Raw genomic sequence first — 17005 nt, forward strand, 5'->3', positions numbered from 1 at the left:
CATGTTGAAAAGGGGCAGGTTTAGGACATTGAGCTGTGCTACATGATAACTGTTCAGATTTATGAGCTAATCATGACAGCTGAATTCATTCACCCACTGATTTTTGTATCTTGATTACTTCCTAAATGCACCTGCTTTCCAAAATCTGCCTCACTGGAAAGTGAAGCACCCCGCTCTGTGCGGTGCTGCCGGTCCTCTGGGGCCGGCAGCAGTTCCTCATGCTATCTGTGGGATCCTGCCCGAGACGCGGGTACTGGTTCTCCCATGTTTACATCAAAATTTAGGTTAAAACTCCTTCATTTCTGCGATAATTCCAGGTTTTGAATTTGGCGGTCGTGTGGGAGTCTGCCTAGGCAAGGCCCACGCCCGCCGACCGGCCCTCCCGCTCCGCTACGAGGCCCGTCCCTCCCGACGGCCCCTCGGACCGCCCGGGTCCCGCCCGTCCCGCGCGGGGCCTTGTGGGGCCGGGTCGATCGCGCAGTGCACGCCGGGACGGCGGCGGGCGGTGCTTGGGCCCAGCGCGGGGCAGGAGCCTCTCGGTGCCTCGGGCGGCGGCTGCGGCCGGAGCGCTCGGGCGGTGGCGGCGGCTCTGCCTGGCGGGGATGGCGGACGCGGCGGCCTCTCCCGTGGGAAAGCGGCTTCTGCTGCTGCTGGCGGCGGGGCCGGGCGAAGGCGAGACGGCGGGGTCGGAGCCGGGGCCTGCGCTGCCCGCACGGGCCTGGCGGAGCGGCACCGTGAGGGCCATGAGCGGAGCGGTGCCCCAGGACCTGGCGGTGAGGCCCGGGGCGGGAGTGGGGTGCACAGTACCGTGGACGGGGCCGCTCGTCGAGCCTCCCGCGAGGGCCGCGGACGGGCCGGGCTGGACTGGGGGCGGCCGGGGTGCTGCGGCCGAACTGTGCCGGCGGCCCGAGCCCTCCTGCAGTGCGGGGCCCGCCGGACGCGCTCCGGGCCTGGAAGCGGCGGAGCGACCGGGCAGATATGTGAGGGGTCCGGTACCGCCGGTGCGGTGGTTGGAAGTAACATAGGTGTAAAACAAATACGTCTGGGACATTTCTGGTGCTGATGGATATCTATGTATATAACCTCAAAGCTTGTTTTGGGGTTTTTTAGGTTGTTTCGTTTTGGTTTTCCGCCGGGAAGATGTTAAGTATTCTCGATCACCGTGAATTATATATGGAAATACATATTGAGGGCTGACTTTTGAGTGAGGCTCATCCATTTGATTTTTTCTCAGGTTTTGTATTTAGTTGTAGGAATTTGGGCTTCATGTAATGTATTTAAGCACTCTAGCATTTGTCTGGTTTATTTATACTATAGCTCAGTGAAACGTTTGGGTGGAGATCCCAAAAAGAGCTCTTGAAATGTATTGGTGGAGTGTCTCTTGGTATGTGTCAATTCTGCAGGCACTTGCTTTAAGTGTTGGCATGCTTTGGAGGGCTGTGTGTGATTTAGTGTCCCATGGTAGTAGGAATGAGATTCTGTGTTTGTGAAGAGTTTTAGTTCTCTTTATGATCAGTTTTTTAAAAATTAGTAGTTACCATAAGTTCTTTGGGCTTGTTTGCAGAGTTCCAAATTTGAGCTGTTACCTTGACATCTATCCTGTAGTGATACTGCTTTCTTGTCCTTGTTCTAGAACTGCATCTATGGCTGTCAGTAGAAAGCCGTGTGCTAGATTTGGCTCTGCAAATTGGGTGGGCCTGGCACCCTGTGTCTGCAGTTGAGAGCTGTGGTTGTGTACTCTAGGTGCTGCCTAACTTGTTCAAGGAGGAGGAAGGAAAAGCCCATGCATAAAGGGTTTCTTCAAAAGGGAAATGTGTCAAGTGTTTGAGACCATCTGAATTGTGAAAGTGTGTTGGAGCTAAGATCCAGCTGAAGAGCCAGCTGTTCTTGTGGCAGACTGCATTGGACATGTGTGTCATCAGTAGTCTTGCATTTTCATTGGTGTGTGAATTCATTACCTTCATTCAGCACTGCAGTTCTCTCCCCAGCGCCTTTCATCAGTACCCTTCTACTTAATACTGTTTCAGGTGTGTAGCTGTCTCTAAACAGTGTATTCTCAAAAATCTGTGCAAGAACTGTGAAATGTGTAAAATAGTCGAGGCAGAATTTAGAGTAATGTGGGACATTCAGTGTTTTCATGGACTCTTCCATGCATAATGAATGCTGCTGTGACAATGGCAATGATATGCTATTGGAAAACAGTTCTCTTTAAAGTAATTCTTTCAGAAGTGATGAGTTGGCAGGCACCAAGCAGTCAACCACTGTTTAGGAAATACTCTTCTAAGGTAACAATGTGGACTAGGTGTGATAAAGACTAGGAAAAATTTATTTTCTACTCTTTGGTCTACATAAGTCTGTCCTTTCTCATAGTATTCTGCAAGGATGGTATCAATTCCTAGCCTGTAGTCTCATGTTGGGCTTATAGAAGTACAAAAGTGCAGTTGAATATCTGCACCTTTCTAGGGCAGAAATCTTGGGAATAGACAAGAAGTATAAAACTTAAAAGTATGGGTTTTGTTGTTGTTTTTTTTTTTTTCTCCTGGTAGAGCAAAACCTCTGAAAGATCTTTGGGTTTTTTCCCCCTGTAAAATTTTGGTTACAGAGAGTAGCTCTTCGACCTTCTTACTTTGATATAATGTGGAGTAACCTAATTGTGGTTAGTCCACAAAAAAATACATATAAAGGTCAGTCATAGTTGTCCCATATTCAGAGCATCTAGAAGAAATCCTGAGGAAAAATTATGCTGCTATTAGAAAACAGCTTTGCCTCTTCTGAATGGAAACAGGTATTACCCTCTTTCTCAAAATGATTACTAGAACAGGATCATTAAAGACCTGTTGAGCTTTATGTCAGTCTGTTCCTAATATTGTAAAAGTGCTTGCTAATGGGAAAATAACTCAATGTGTCACATGAAGGACAGTACTGCTTTTCTTATGTGGAATAGAAGTATGAGAGATCATTGTTTTAATGGATAGGCAAGCTCTACAATACCATAAAAGTTAGGAGGCCTGGGACACAAAGTGTTTTGAGTAGGGACTACTGGCAAAATAGCACAAATATAGTATTAAGAAAGCTATAGGCCCACTGAAAACAGAAAGATGTTCAGTCTAATTTCCACTATATTGCTGAAAATTGTTTAATGGGTGGAAGGATATCTTGGAAGGTCTGACACTGTTTCTCAGCAGGGCAGCTTAAGCAGTAATGGAGTTCAAGAATTCATGAAGAGAGTTACTTCATATTCTTCCCTTGGGGTTTGAGCTTTTGAGTCTTGGGGGAGGAATGGGGTAGAGGAGTTAAGTGGTCTCTAGTACTTCTTTTAATACGGTGTATTGATAAAGCAGAGAGTCGTTTGTCTCTGGTTAGCCTTGTTACTTCGCAGTGATGGTTACAAAACCCTGTTTTGATATCCAGCTTAAGGTGTTCCTTAACTGATTAGTAATTTTTTGCTGTTCATCTGACATGTTTGATTATATTTGGCAAGTGTGTAAGTTCTGTAGATGAGAGATTGGAATGTGATTTTTCTAACAGATAATAGCTCCAGTTGTTAGGACATGGAATGAGATTTGAAACCTTAGCATTCTTGCCATGTAATTTCAAATTATTTTAACAGTTGTCCTTTGTGATAGGAAAGAAAAAAGAGAATGACAGAATAGTGATTTAGATTTGTAGTGTGTATAGTGTGGTTTCTATTATTACACTTGTAAATAAGGTTATTAAAAATCTAGCAAGTAGGTAATTCTGGGTAATCTCACGCCATCCAAAATATTTGCATTTGTTCAGGGAGTTTAATAACGTACAAGACAAGACAAAGTGTCCGATTTAGAATGGGTTTTGGAAACGCAAACCTTGCAGGCTGAAGCATTTAGTTCCGTGAATGTCAGTTAACCATACTGATACAGGCTGTCCATTGAAATGCCAAGTAAGAGTGTTGAGATTCTCTAAAAAATCCTACTGTGAAAGAGGCTTGCATTGGGTCATCATCTGTATTTTGGGATGAACAATTTTCACGTCTTTAATTTTGTATAGGAAAACACAGCATTTGGAGCCAGTGATGTATGTTTGGGCTTAAATAGTTTTTCATAGGTTAGTGATTGTTAATTTGATTCCTGTAGCTGTGTAGATGTATTCTCAGTAATAACATTGCAATACTTACCCTGATTTTTCTTACTAAAATTGCGGTCTCGTTTTCCATAAGGATTGTAGGAATCTTATTTTCTATTAAGTGTCTGAAAATAGATTTTTTTTTTTTTTAATCAGATCTTTGTGGAATTCGATGGCTGTAACTGGAAACAACATGCGTGGGTGAAAGTCCATGCTGAAGAAGTTATAGTGTTGCTGCTGGAAGGATCATTGGTTTGGGCACCTCGAAATGATCCTGTTATGCTTCAGGGGACTAGAATCTCACAGGCGCAGTGGCCTGCGCTGGTGAGTATTTGACCAGAAGCCCTTAGATCCTCAGAGATTTTCGTCAGCTCCACTGTGAAGCTCAATGCTTGGATATTGTACAGGGCACCATTTTGCAGGTTCAAAAATTGCTTGGGGCATGGACTTTTACTAATACAAGTTCCTTAACTGGTACTTAATAGTGCCTTTGGGAAGGCATTGGAGAGGCAGTATGCTTCCAGTTCCTACCCCAGAACTTGCTATGACATATTGTACAGAAAAGTGATATTTACTACTTAAAGTTAGTCTCTGAAGAAATGTGTTATATATCTGAAGAGATTATTTTTCCCTATTTTAAAACCTTGTGTATGTCAGGCTTTTCTGAATTGTGAGAATAAGCCTTTTGGTCTTATGAAGGACTTTCCAGAGCTCTGTATGGTAAAGGCTGTTGCATCAATTGAATAGGCATACCAGAAGGCAATCTTCAGGAAGAGAATGCATACTGTGCCTGATATATAAACCATAAATTGGCCACTCCAAATCTAAAAAATCTATTTCTGTTTTGTTGTCAGCATTAACTAACATTACATGCAAAATTTTCTCATGTTTCTTGAAGTGGTCAACTATATTGCTATTTACATGGCAGTTACATGTCATGACACCTAAAAACAAAGCCAGTTTATTTTAGCTAGCATATCTGAATATACCCATACTGCAAATATCTTGATGAGTAGTATATAGTGAAGAGCGTTCCTTATATATTTCTTCTGTTAGTGACTTCTGAAGAGGAACGATCATTGTATGTGGGAATCCTTACCTCATTTTTATGCTGTTTAATTTTTGTTATTTGCCCCTTTTGTTTCTTTTGTCCTCCCACAGGCCTTGGACTGCTTGGTATCCTACTCTCTGCTTTTTAATACATTTTGTACATGGATACATTGAAACATTTTTTCCTGTCAAGGATCATGTGCCTTGGTAGAATTCGAATTTAGTGTTTTGAATGGGTATTCAGGCTCAAAATACTAAGTTCATCACTGCATTTTTCTCTGAGGATTTCTTTTATTGCGCTTGGCTTAAGGCAGAAGACCAGGCCTTTACAGCAGTGACTCTCTGTAGAGAGTGTTTTTTCCATAGGTGAAGTTTTCCTGTTGGTGTATTTCCAGCTTGTCTCCAAAAATGAACTCCAGTTAGTTTCATATGGGAAACTGTTTTTACACAGGATCAGCGTCTTTCAGTTGATTTCCAAATTGGTCAAAATCTGAGTGATTTGGGGGTGTTACCATAGTCTGCATGCTGACTGTGTAATTCCAGACTATTTCCACTACAACTCAAGCTTTATCTGTAGGCTTGCTGAAAAAATGTTTCCATCCTCTGTACTCTGGACAGCCACGTGAGCATTGGAGCTTTCTCTAGGTACTACAGGCCTACTCAGATAACTGCATGGGAATGCAGATTGGAGTTAGTCAAAGCACCAGAGTACATACTTGCAGTGGGAAACCAACTGCTTAGCATTACAAAGGGAATGGTATGTTTCAGGAGTGTGGGGGATGGTGGGCTTGGGTTCTTTTTTTTTTTTTGTTTGTTTAAGATATATCACTTATGAATGTGTTTTCATTCTTCATTGTCTCTTTTTTGTAATCCTATTTGCTTTCAGGAGAGAGTTTTGCATAAACTGAGTAACTACATTTTTATATTTATTCTGTTGTGTACGGGAGAATGGAATGTAAACAAACTTGATGAGAGCTGTTAAGGGAAAAGTGTCATGAATACTTGTGTTAAAATCATATATGTGAGAGCATGAGACAAGTAACACATTTCAAAGACTCTGGTTGGCAACTTCCTCTTCCGTCAGCAAATTATGTTATAAGGTTGTCTGATTCTACTATTACAAGGTTTCTGAATTCACTAGGTATTTTTAGTGATTTGCTCTGCATCTTGAACATCAGTAATACACTTGCTATGAACTTCAGCTTTTCACAAACCACTAGCCAAAAATGCTCTCATTTGATAAGTGTATAAATTCCCTACAGCTAGCTTCTGTAGAAGAATAAAACCACTCCTTTCATGAGGCTATATCTGAAATATGTTAGATAGTTTGAACTATTAACCAAAGCTATTTTTTAACCTTAACCAAAGCTTTTTTTTTAACGTCAGCATCAGAAGGTGCTTAACTATGAAAAACCAAACACCACCACAGGTGTTTTCATTTCTTCTTTAAGATGTACTGAAAAAGTGGATCCAATTGTCTGTAATTCCTGCTTGTAATGCAAGAATTACTGGCTTAGACATAATGACTAGTATTTCACATTAAAACTCAAGCACTGGGCAGTACAAGTTGAGAAATGACAATTTTAAATTTTTTAAAACCTGAGTAGTATGAAATCGACTGTTGTTGGCCTGTGTGTGTGCTCAGTCATTTTGGTAACTTCTTTTTTTTGTTGTTCATCACAGACCTTTACTCCTCTAGTAGATAAGCTGGGGTTAGGCTCTGTGGTCCCAGTGGAGTTTCTTCTGGACAGACATTTACGTTTCCTGTCTGATGCCAGTGGATTACGTTTATTTCAGGTATTTGAACTGTGTTCAGTTGAAATGTAAATTTAGCCTTGTGCTATGCTTGTCAGGTTAGTTTTGGGGTTTTATTTGCTGTTTCAACAACATACCCATCTTTCTCCTTTCACTGCCCTGTCACATATTTGTATTTGTTTCCCTGCATTTCCAGGTCCTTACACTGACCTCCATTTGCATTCGAAAAGTACTGGCACTCTCTACATGGTTCAATTGGAGAGCTAGCTGTCATTGTGTAGCTGTTAATTACAGTGGGAGTTTTGTCCTCAGAATTTCTATGAATACACATTTTATATATACAGCTTTTGCATAGTTAATTCCTTTATTTTTCCTGGCATATTCAGTAATATTTTTCTTAATTTTACTTTTTTTTGGTCAATCTGACTGCAGTCCAAGAAGAGCTGTTTTGTAAAAACTAATGTTTCTATTATCCAAGAAGACTATACTTTATTAAAACTGTTTGTTTTTGGCAGATGGGAACAGAGAGTCAAAATCAGATTCTGCAGGAGCAGCCTTCGCTAAGAGAATCTGTCAATGCCCTGATCAGCGACCAGAAGCTTCAGGAGATATTTAGTAGAGGTGAGGCGTGTTTTCTTTCTCAGAGCTACTTTGTTGTGCAACCGCGGTAAAGCTACGCTGGAATTTGTGGAGGGGGATAGTAACAGTATCTGCTACTGTTTCATTTGGAGGTCAATTTTCTGTATTTTGCATGTCCTTTACAAAGTAACTTTATTTTATCACAGATACAGGTAGGCAGTTGCTTAGATACAGCCAGAAATGCCTGCTGGGAATGGTCATGTAAGGTGTAGTTAAAGTAGGGCAATGTCTGTGTATTTACAACTTCCCTATTTTAAGTTTTACTTTTGAATTTTTAAAGTGTTGGTCCTTTTCTATGGTTCTGTTCTGTAACTGTGGGAACTTAAAAGTGAAGTTCCTTTGTAGCTGCTGATCCTCAGAAACTTTCCTTGTAATAGCAATTCAAATTTTGACGTTTTGGTTATTTACACATCAATTGTTTAAGTTGAATATATGTATGGGTATGGCTGGTCAGCATAGAGTTAATATCTGTTGTCTGGATTGTGTATTAGGGTTAAGCCTGATTGTGGCTTTGGTTGTCAGATTTGGGTCATCTTGGTCAAGTACTAAAATAATTTCTATCCAAAGTTCATGTGCCAGGGAGCCACCCTACAGACAGACCACTGTCTTACATCTGAAGGAGGATGTAGTTCTTCATGGGAATTTGGTGCCTTTTGGTCAAATAAAATGTGTATTCATAGAAATTCTGGGGACAATACTTCTTTGATGAGCAAGTAGCTTAAGAATTGTCCAGTTTGAAGCCTTCTTCTAAAGTGCCTAATTCTGGCTGTGTCACATACAGGTTGTTGCATCATGTAGATTTTGATGATCCAAGATAAGCAGAGGTTTTATTTTGTCTAGACTTAGGGTGGGAGGAAAGCTCAGCATGCTGATCTGGAGAGCAAAGGCAGGGTGAGAGCAAACCTTTCTGTAGATGATCTGTTATCTGTGTGAAAGACCTAAGACTGGTTGGTTTAGAGATGTTGGATATCCAAGTACATGTTTTTACTCTGAAACGCGTAGCTTTTTATCTGGGATTTGAAACATCTGGGCTAAATCAGAATACTGGGACTGTTCACTGGATTGATGGTGCATAATTACTAACCTGTAGGTTAGAAAACAAAATAATTTAGTTCACAAGGAACCCCTGTGTAGCTTGATTTTGTCAAAGGAGCGAGTTAATTTTGGTCTTTCATGTTTGGGTTTTTTTATGTGTAAAATGTATTCATGAGTTACAGCAATGAGGACCTATTGACTTTTTAGGATAAAATACCTGCTTACACAGGATTTGCAGCAGAAGCCCTGGTGTTTTAATTTCTTTCCACCTGTAAGATGGCACTTCAAGCCCTAATTAAGTGCACAGAACCATTTTGTTGTATGACACAAAGTTTGTTTGGAAAATGTCCTCAAAGTCCTTCTTTTCCAGGTCCTTACAGTGTCCAAGGCCAGCGAGTTAAAGTTTATCAACCAGAGGATGAAAATAGCTGGCTCTGTGGTGTTGTGAGCCACCAAGATCCAATAACTCGTCTTATGGAAGTGTCTGTGACTGAGGTAAAAATATGAAGTGCTGCTTTGGTGTTCCTAAAATACCATTCCTCAATATCTGTATGTGGAGAATGACATCTTCACCAAAACTTGTTATTTTGGGTTGTTTTTCTGCTTTAAAAGATAAATAATTATTTGTGTTGTGATTCACAGGGGTTTTTTTTCCTATTAGGTTGACTTTCTTGAAAAAATGATGTCACACAGGCTACTTCTATTGAAAAAAAAAAAAAAGCTGTAAGAGTTTCATTGGAAATTAGTGCTGTAAGAGAAAATATTGGAAATTACTCTCCAGAAGGGAAAGCATGCTGATGCATAGAAAGCTACCTTCTGGGTCTCTTACATTGTGGTTTTCCTATGCCTTCTCTTGGTTTCCATCTGACAGACTGTACAAGTAGTTTGAAACAATTGTAGCAAAGCAGATGAAGTCTTTATATAAATAAATTTGATTTATATATTTTAGCTCAGACTATTTACTTTTGCCCTGTTCCTATCAGTAAACTTATGTACAGCACAGAGAATCTGCACTGCTAGTTACTGGTTTTTATTATGTGCTTCTGTGCAGTCTGACAGGTAGCTCAGTCTTGACAGTGGCCTGCTCCTGATAGCTTCCTTTTTCCGGAACAACTGGGAGCGGGTCCATGGTGCTGTGTAGCAGTAGCATGCATCTTGGTTTTTAGATCCCATCTTGTGTCTTGCGCCCACTGCCCCTGTAGCCACTGCACTGAATGAGCAGTAATCCTGCACTCTGACTACTGCTATTGCTGGCACACAGGGAACAAAGTATGCTTTGTATGGTAAATCAGCATAGTACTTTGGAGAGCCATAGAAATTGTGGAGTTATGTGCGTTCAGCAGATATGTGCTAGGAAGCACAGAGTTTCCTGTGTACTTACTGTGAAATAGAAAGGAACCTCCAAGAACAGTTACAGAGATTGGATATTCGTTGCTTCTTTTGGGGAGACGCTGATGAGGATACTTGGGCTAAACTGATGTGCTTCTTCCAGTAGTCCTTTTTAGATCTAATGGAGCGAACATATATGTAACAATGTTAAATGAAATTCAAGAGTTACATTTAATGCAATGAATACCTTTAGAAATGCTCAACAGAACAAATATACAAACAGTGGTAGGAATCAAATCTGAAAGTTTTAAATAAAGAAGGAGCAAAAGGATAGAAGGTAAACTAGAAGGCTGTAGTATTACTAAGGAAGTGACATAGTAAAAGGTAAATAAGTAAAAGAAGAAAAGGTAAATGGGAGAGGGCCTGCGCAGTAACAGTGTGTTGATACTATATACTTTGAATTTAAAATTAACCTCTGCTTTTCTTTTTCCTACTTCCTCATTATCAATCTGTCTAAAAATTAGAGTGGTGAGATAAAGTCGGTGGATCCTCGACTGATTCACGTGGTGATGGATAACACTTCTCCAGGCGAGGTAATACAGCAGTTCATTCAGGTCTTGTATATACAGTGTGCAACTTTGTAAAATTTTTTATGTGAAATAAGTAAAATCTGGAAAGGACTAAAAAATGATCCAGTATTGACTGTGGATTTTGGATAATTTTAGTAATTTTCCTCTTAAAGTTTGAACAGGAAAATTTTGTTTACCATTTTGATGGTCATAGCTTTCTTGAAGCTATCTTCTTTTTTTGTTCAGGCCTGTTTACTAAATTTAGCATGGATCTTAGAGGGATGATCGGTAGCGATGTTACCATGGTGGTTGTACTCCATTTTAAGGTGGAGTGTTGCTGCCTTTTTCTAATAGGATCATTCTGTCCTCCTTCAAAGACCTTTTAAGGCATTTCTAAAAATTGCCATCTGGCTGCTGTGCCTTGTAAGCAGGCTTATATGTTTATGGCATTTCACTGCCTCGATTGAGATGTTCCATGATAATGTTTGAACCTGAATTTTTACCCTAGGCTAAAGGGCAAGCTATCTCCTGCAGTTAAATGTTGTAGGCTTTGTGTAATGAACAGAAAGAGTACCGTTCAAAGGAATTATGGGGTTTATACTTGGAGCAAAAATTAGTGTGCAGGTGGTATTCATACATTACGAAGAGCTTTGTTGGAGTATTGAGTATTTCTCAAAATTGGCCAGGATGTGGTTCATGCTACAGCAAGGTAGCTCAGCTAAAAAATTACTTGTGCAGATCTTACTCTAGTACAAAAAAGACAGGACTGTGCTTAATGCTTGTGTTCTGTGCTCACATATCATCTCTCTTTATATGTCTCAATTTGTGATAAAGTGTTCCTAAACTTCAGAGCAGTGTAATATATTCTGTTCTAACAGAAGAAAGTTCTCTGAATGGGTATCTGGACTGTTCTGTTTAGTGATTGCATGGCTTTGTCTATTATAGGGAGGGGGCCTAAAAGCAGCTAAATCATCATCTAAAGGGAAAAAGAAGAAGGAAAGCCTGGAGGGAAAGGATGGAAGGAGGAGGAAAAATGTATCAGATCCTGGTTGTGATCCTGCAACAAAGAAGCTAAAGGAGAGGGGTGAGGCAGATAGCAATGGTGGTGATGGAGGTGAGGCAAGCAGAGGTTCCTGGAAAGGAGTCTCCGGTAGTGAAACAGGACTGGATCCAAGGGCCAAGCAGTTGCCTTCATTTCTTCCTCAGATTAGTCGCAATATTCGTTTTGCTACTTACACCAAAGAGAATGGCCGAACATTAGTAGTCCAAGACGAGCCAGTTGGTGGTGACACACCATTGCCCTTCACTCCATTTTCTTCTGTGGCTGGACAGCCATTACAAGTTGGATCTGGGTGTAAAGAGGCAGGAAAATCACTGGAACAGGTTGGCCAAGGCACAGTGACTTCTGCAACTGCAGTTACTACAACTGCTTTGACGCCAACAACTGTGAGGATCTCTGATACCAGTTTGCCAGCTGTTACTGGACAGGAGAAACTGAAAACAGTCCGATCACAAGCCCAGGGCGAGGTGAGTAGCTCATGATCCCACTTGTTTTAGAAAGATTTACATGTTTGCAACAGATGTTCTGCAATATACTCCTGTTAAAATGTGTGTCCATGGAAATGAAAAAACTACTTTTTCTCTCATAAGTCCATCTCCTCCCAAAGAAAACCTGTTATCTGACCTAAGAAATTACTCAAAAGAAAATTGAGATAATTGGTGAAGGAGTAGTAAGAGATAACTGCAGCACTCTTGTGCTTATCCATCCTTAATCTGAGAAATGCAGCTTTAAAATGATACTAAGCACTGCACTTAATTAATTTTGTTGTGTCATACAGAAGACAGCCCTCTTAAAATCTCTTGCCTTTATATAAACAAATCTGCATGCGCATGTACACTGAATTGAACATTCAAGTTATTTAAAGAAAAAAAGCCTCAAAACCAGAAAAACAATGAGCCTACATTTAGAAGACCTTTAAAAGATGCTTGTCTTGGGTGTTAGAGCTGTGTTACCTATATAGTAGAAAAAGGAGCCAGTTGCATTGTATACTGTCTAGGACTAAAACCAAAGAAATAATTAAAATATTTGAGATGAGAGGTCAGTCTGGAAGCAACTTGAAGGCCTTTTAGTTATGCCTTGGTTTACAAGGAAAAGAGTAGAAAAATAGAAAGGAAACCCTGTTAAAGGCAAAATAGAAGACTTCTAAAATAAATTAAATGAAGGTTTGTAAAAACAAAACAAAAATGAAACCCACCTCAGTTAAGTACAACAAAAATAAAGAATCTCGCCATCTGCTGTATAAAGAATGTGAAGAAAATGGGAGATATATTAAGAGAGTCCAGTGTGGTTGCCTGGAAGTTGAATGCATTGTTATCATCCCTGTCTTTTGTATTAGATAATGGAATGGGTGGAAAGGTTAAAGATTCCTGGATGGGAAGGTGTAAAGGAGGAATAGAATTGTGGAAAACAGGAGTGTTGCATAATGAACATAATATAATGTAATATGAACTCTTCTATCCTCCACCCCCCCAATAAATAAATTCAGAGTTGGGAGCAACTGCAGATTGTGTAATTGTACTGAGAAATTTTGGTACCACCTCTCCTTCTTTCCCTCTCTCCAACCCCACATCACTTTTTAAAACATTAATAATTCAGCTTCAGAGTTGGCAAGCAGGCCATTAGTCCATTTTAAACTATTTTTTTTGAGGGAGGGAACCTGACATGAATCAGTAAGAGTGTTGTAGATAGTTCATATATGTTACTGTTTCAGACTATCTACAGTATCATAGTGTAGCTGGGTCCTTGAGATGACTTCACAACCTTGGTTTCCATTCAAATTCATATTCTTTTAAAAACTATTAGAACACAATTTTCTAAAATTATTTATATCTCTAAAAAGAAATATCTAAAATTCTAATATCTGGAAGAACTGTTAATAGGTTATTAAAGTTATTACAGCTGTAGATTGATAATGAGGAACCAGCTAAACATTAGTGTGCAGTCAGGTAGGTGTGCAGGGACACTAGTGACCAGTAGGATGTGTTGCACAGAGTCTGTGGTTGTATTTAGCATGACCTTGAAATAAAATTGTGTTAATGATGAGCAGATTTCTAAGTGGAAACTCAAAGAAAAGGAGTAGAGCTGATCTAAATGATTCTATGAGGAACTAGTCACAGTATATAATCAGTTATAGTAGGACTGTCAGAATTGGAAAATCTGAACAAGTATCAATTGAGAAGAGAGCAAGTGAATATTCCATATCACAGTTATGGTTCTAGTAGAAATCTGTCATTCACAAAACTTTCCTGTATTAATGGTCATAAAAATTAAGCATTTTGTGCTTAACCTCTACTGAGTTGTTCCCTGGAAGGCTCCACGTCCTAGGCATCTGTCTACCTGTCAGCAGATGTGAGTTGTGGGGATCAGGAATTAGTTTGTCTGCTAACCGCTAGGGGCTTGCTTTGTTTACTTAACTTGCAAACTAAGATACTTATTTCAGGGGTGCTACTTAAGTAGATGAAGCTTATCAGAATGCTCTTGGGGGAGGGTGGAAGATTGGAGGGTATTCAACATAGTTTCAATTATGGTTCCCTTTTTGTTGATTTGAATTCAAATGATCAGCAGTTTTACTAACTTGCTTTTCTATGAATTAGTTTACCTTTCTGGTGCCTCACCTTTGTTCTAAAATGTGATAAGACATTAAGTATTAGTTTTCTCTATGTGTCTTCAATTTCAATAGCTTGTGGGTAGGAATCTTTAAAGAAGTAATTGTAAGTCTGCTGGAAATTTTTATTCCTGATGGGTAAGGAGAATGCTGATAGTACTACGAGATGAACTAAAGTAGTCTTGTTTCAAATAACAATCTTATAATAGACTAATGCTTACTAATTTTGTTCCAGAATTCCCGAAATTCACTTTTGGCTTCTCCTGGATTTGGAGTCTCTCTCCCAAGTGCTTCTCAGTCCTTGATATTTGGGGCTGGAAGGAGCCAATCAAATGGAGTGATGGCTCCAGAGAGCAAACCTTCTGGATTTCCTTTTGGCTGTGGTACTGGACAAGAGGCTCAAAAAGATTCTGATTCATCCAAGAACTTATTTTTTCAGTGCATGTCCCAGAATCTTCCTTCCAGTAACTATTTCACGGTCATTTCAGAGAGCTTGACTGAAGATGTCTCTAGTCGAGACTCATTCAAGCAGTGTACAGAGAGTGTGGGTGCTGGGACTTGTAAAGGTAAAATTCTTTCAGTGGACTGTAAGCCAGGAGCCCAGTCTGGTAGTTCTGTAGAGCGGAAGCTGCCTGTGGAATCTATGCCTACCCTTACTCCAGCCTTTTCACGAAGTCTGTTGAATACTCGTCCCTCTGATAGCCATGAAAACCTATTTTTACAACCCCCAAAGCTATCACGAGAGGAACCCTCAAACCCTTTCCTGGCATTTGCTGAGAAAGCAGAATTCAGTCCTTTCAGTGGCTTTGCATCTTCATCTCAGACGGGGGTTTGTGCTTCGTCAACACCTGTGGGTCATAAGGCCACTTCTGGCTGGCCGGAATCACTCACCTGTACAGACTCTTTAGCTAAGAAGAAAACCTTGTTTATAACAACTGACTCCTCAAAGATGATCTCTAGTGCTTCTGGTTCAACAGCTACTGCTGGTGTTCAAAGCCCTTCCACTGTAGGGAATGGCCGTTCCAGCTCACCGAGCAGCAACCTGACACAGCCTATTGAGATGCCCACACTATCCTCCAGTCCAACAGAAGAAAAACCAGCTGTTGGGCCTGGGCAGCAGGACAATCCTCTTCTGAAAACGTTTTCTAATGTGTTTGGCAGACATCCACCTACCCTTTTCTCTTCACAAGCAGAGTTTCCACAGGAGAAGAAGGCCCCTTTTGAAGCTGTGAAAAGGTTCTCGCTAGATGAGCGGAGCTTAACGTCCAAACAGGACTCCGACTCCAGTACAAATAGTGATCTGTCAGATTTGAGTGACTCTGAAGACCAGTTGCAGGCTAAGGCTTGTATGAAGGGTATCCCAGACCATTTGATGGCGAAGCTAGGCCCCAATGTGGAGCGCAATGCAGAATTACTGCTGGGTAAAGGAAAGGGGAAGCAAGCCCCAAAGGGCCGGCCCCGCACAGCTCCCCTAAAAGGTGATGACTTGAATGCAGATGATGTTTTGGAAGCACAAGGAGGTGGGATACTGGGTTATCTCCTGTGTAATGAACTGTGTAAACTAACCACAGTTGTATACCTCATTCATATTCAGTAGGCAGCACACAGGATGCTTACAAGGCTGAAGCTTAATGCTTCATGCATGTGAATTTGGTGTTCACTTTGATAAATATTTAAGCCTGTGTGTCAGGACAGAAGTGTGGTATGCTGTAGGCTTGAACCGACTTACTGGTTTTACATGGGTATGAACATACAGATCTCTGAAAAGATGATTGTTGGAGACAGTATCCTTTTGCTCTTGTGGTTAACTAATAGATTTTTACTTCTACTTTGCCTCACCCAGTTGGCCAGTCTGTGCTGAAAGATATGAGTAAGGTGAGGAAGCTGAAGCAGTCAGGTGAGCCTTTTCTCCAGGATGGCTCTTGCATCAATGTAGCTCCACATCTGCACAAGTGTCGGGAATGCCGTCTGGAGCGGTACCGCAAATTTAAGGAGCAAGAGCAGGATGACTCAACTGTGGCATGTCGCTTCTTCCATTTCCGGAGGTGCTCAAATTCTTCCTTTCTTCATATGTAGTCTGTGTGCAGAGTTTGGGCCATGTCCGAGCACAATGTTTTATTTATTAAATATGCTTGGGTACAATAATGAAGGTTTTGATTGTCTTGCATTTCCCTGCATCACCTGACGGGAATTCCCTCACTGGCCCAGAAAGTAACCGCTTTTCAAAGATAAAGCTATAAGATACTAAGTGAGCCTCTGGGTACAGCCTCAGTAAACTGAATTTGCTTTACTGGGTAGAATTTTACTTCTGGGTGGCAATTAGTATGCAATAACTCTCACTCCTTCATAAGGCATTCAGAACAAAGGTAAAATTTTAATCCACTCAAGGAACTAAACATCACCAGCATGAGGCTAATGTTCGACCGTATTCTGTTGAGCACAGGACTAATTTTTAGGAGTAGAACGCTATGTCTGTGTTCCCTCTGTGTTATATACACGTCTTACTCTTCTTTGACTTGTTGTGTTTCTTTTCGTCTTCCTTAACTGTTGATCCTAGCAAGTGCTACGCATCTTTTTCCAAAAGTAGTTAAATGACTTTCTGACATGTAAAGGATGAACTGAATTTTTAGTATGTGTCACCCATCCAGTAAGCATGCTGCTTCTTTTCCTAAACTTGTTAAAAGTTAATCTAGCTTCAGGTTAAAGATAAGATGGTTTCTGCTTAAAAATGAAGTTATCTTTGATATTGACAGGAGATGCTTAAGGTTCTGTCATACGGTTTTACACCTTTTACCACACAAGGTAAAGGGAGGGTTAACAGCTATTGGTAAAACAGTAGTGATTCATCTATGTGGATGTGCG

At 40.6% G+C, this 17005-nt stretch overlaps 1 protein-coding gene across 2 annotated transcripts in view; it reads left to right on the top strand.

Moving 5' to 3' along the window:
• Positions 1–351: 351 nt before the first annotated feature.
• The window catches only part of KDM3B (lysine demethylase 3B), a 48016-nt gene continuing 31362 nt past the window's right edge, over positions 352–17005 (top strand). The window contains exons 1-9 of one of the 2 annotated variants that reach the window (XM_030957160.1): positions 352–773; positions 4258–4425; positions 6835–6948; positions 7422–7527; positions 8951–9075; positions 10434–10502; positions 11424–12005; positions 14379–15621; positions 15987–16188. In XM_030957160.1, coding sequence (XP_030813020.1) covers positions 603–773; positions 4258–4425; positions 6835–6948; positions 7422–7527; positions 8951–9075; positions 10434–10502; positions 11424–12005; positions 14379–15621; positions 15987–16188 — 2780 coding nt within the window. In that variant the 5' untranslated portion in view covers positions 352–602. The remainder of the gene's footprint in view (positions 774–4257; positions 4426–6834; positions 6949–7421; positions 7528–8950; positions 9076–10433; positions 10503–11423; positions 12006–14378; positions 15622–15986; positions 16189–17005) is intronic. The other variant, XM_030957161.1, reaches the window with a different exon arrangement.

This window comes from Camarhynchus parvulus, chromosome 13, assembly GCF_901933205.1.
Source record: "Camarhynchus parvulus chromosome 13, STF_HiC, whole genome shotgun sequence".
In the NCBI taxonomy this organism is placed as follows: Eukaryota; Metazoa; Chordata; class Aves; order Passeriformes; family Thraupidae; genus Camarhynchus; species Camarhynchus parvulus.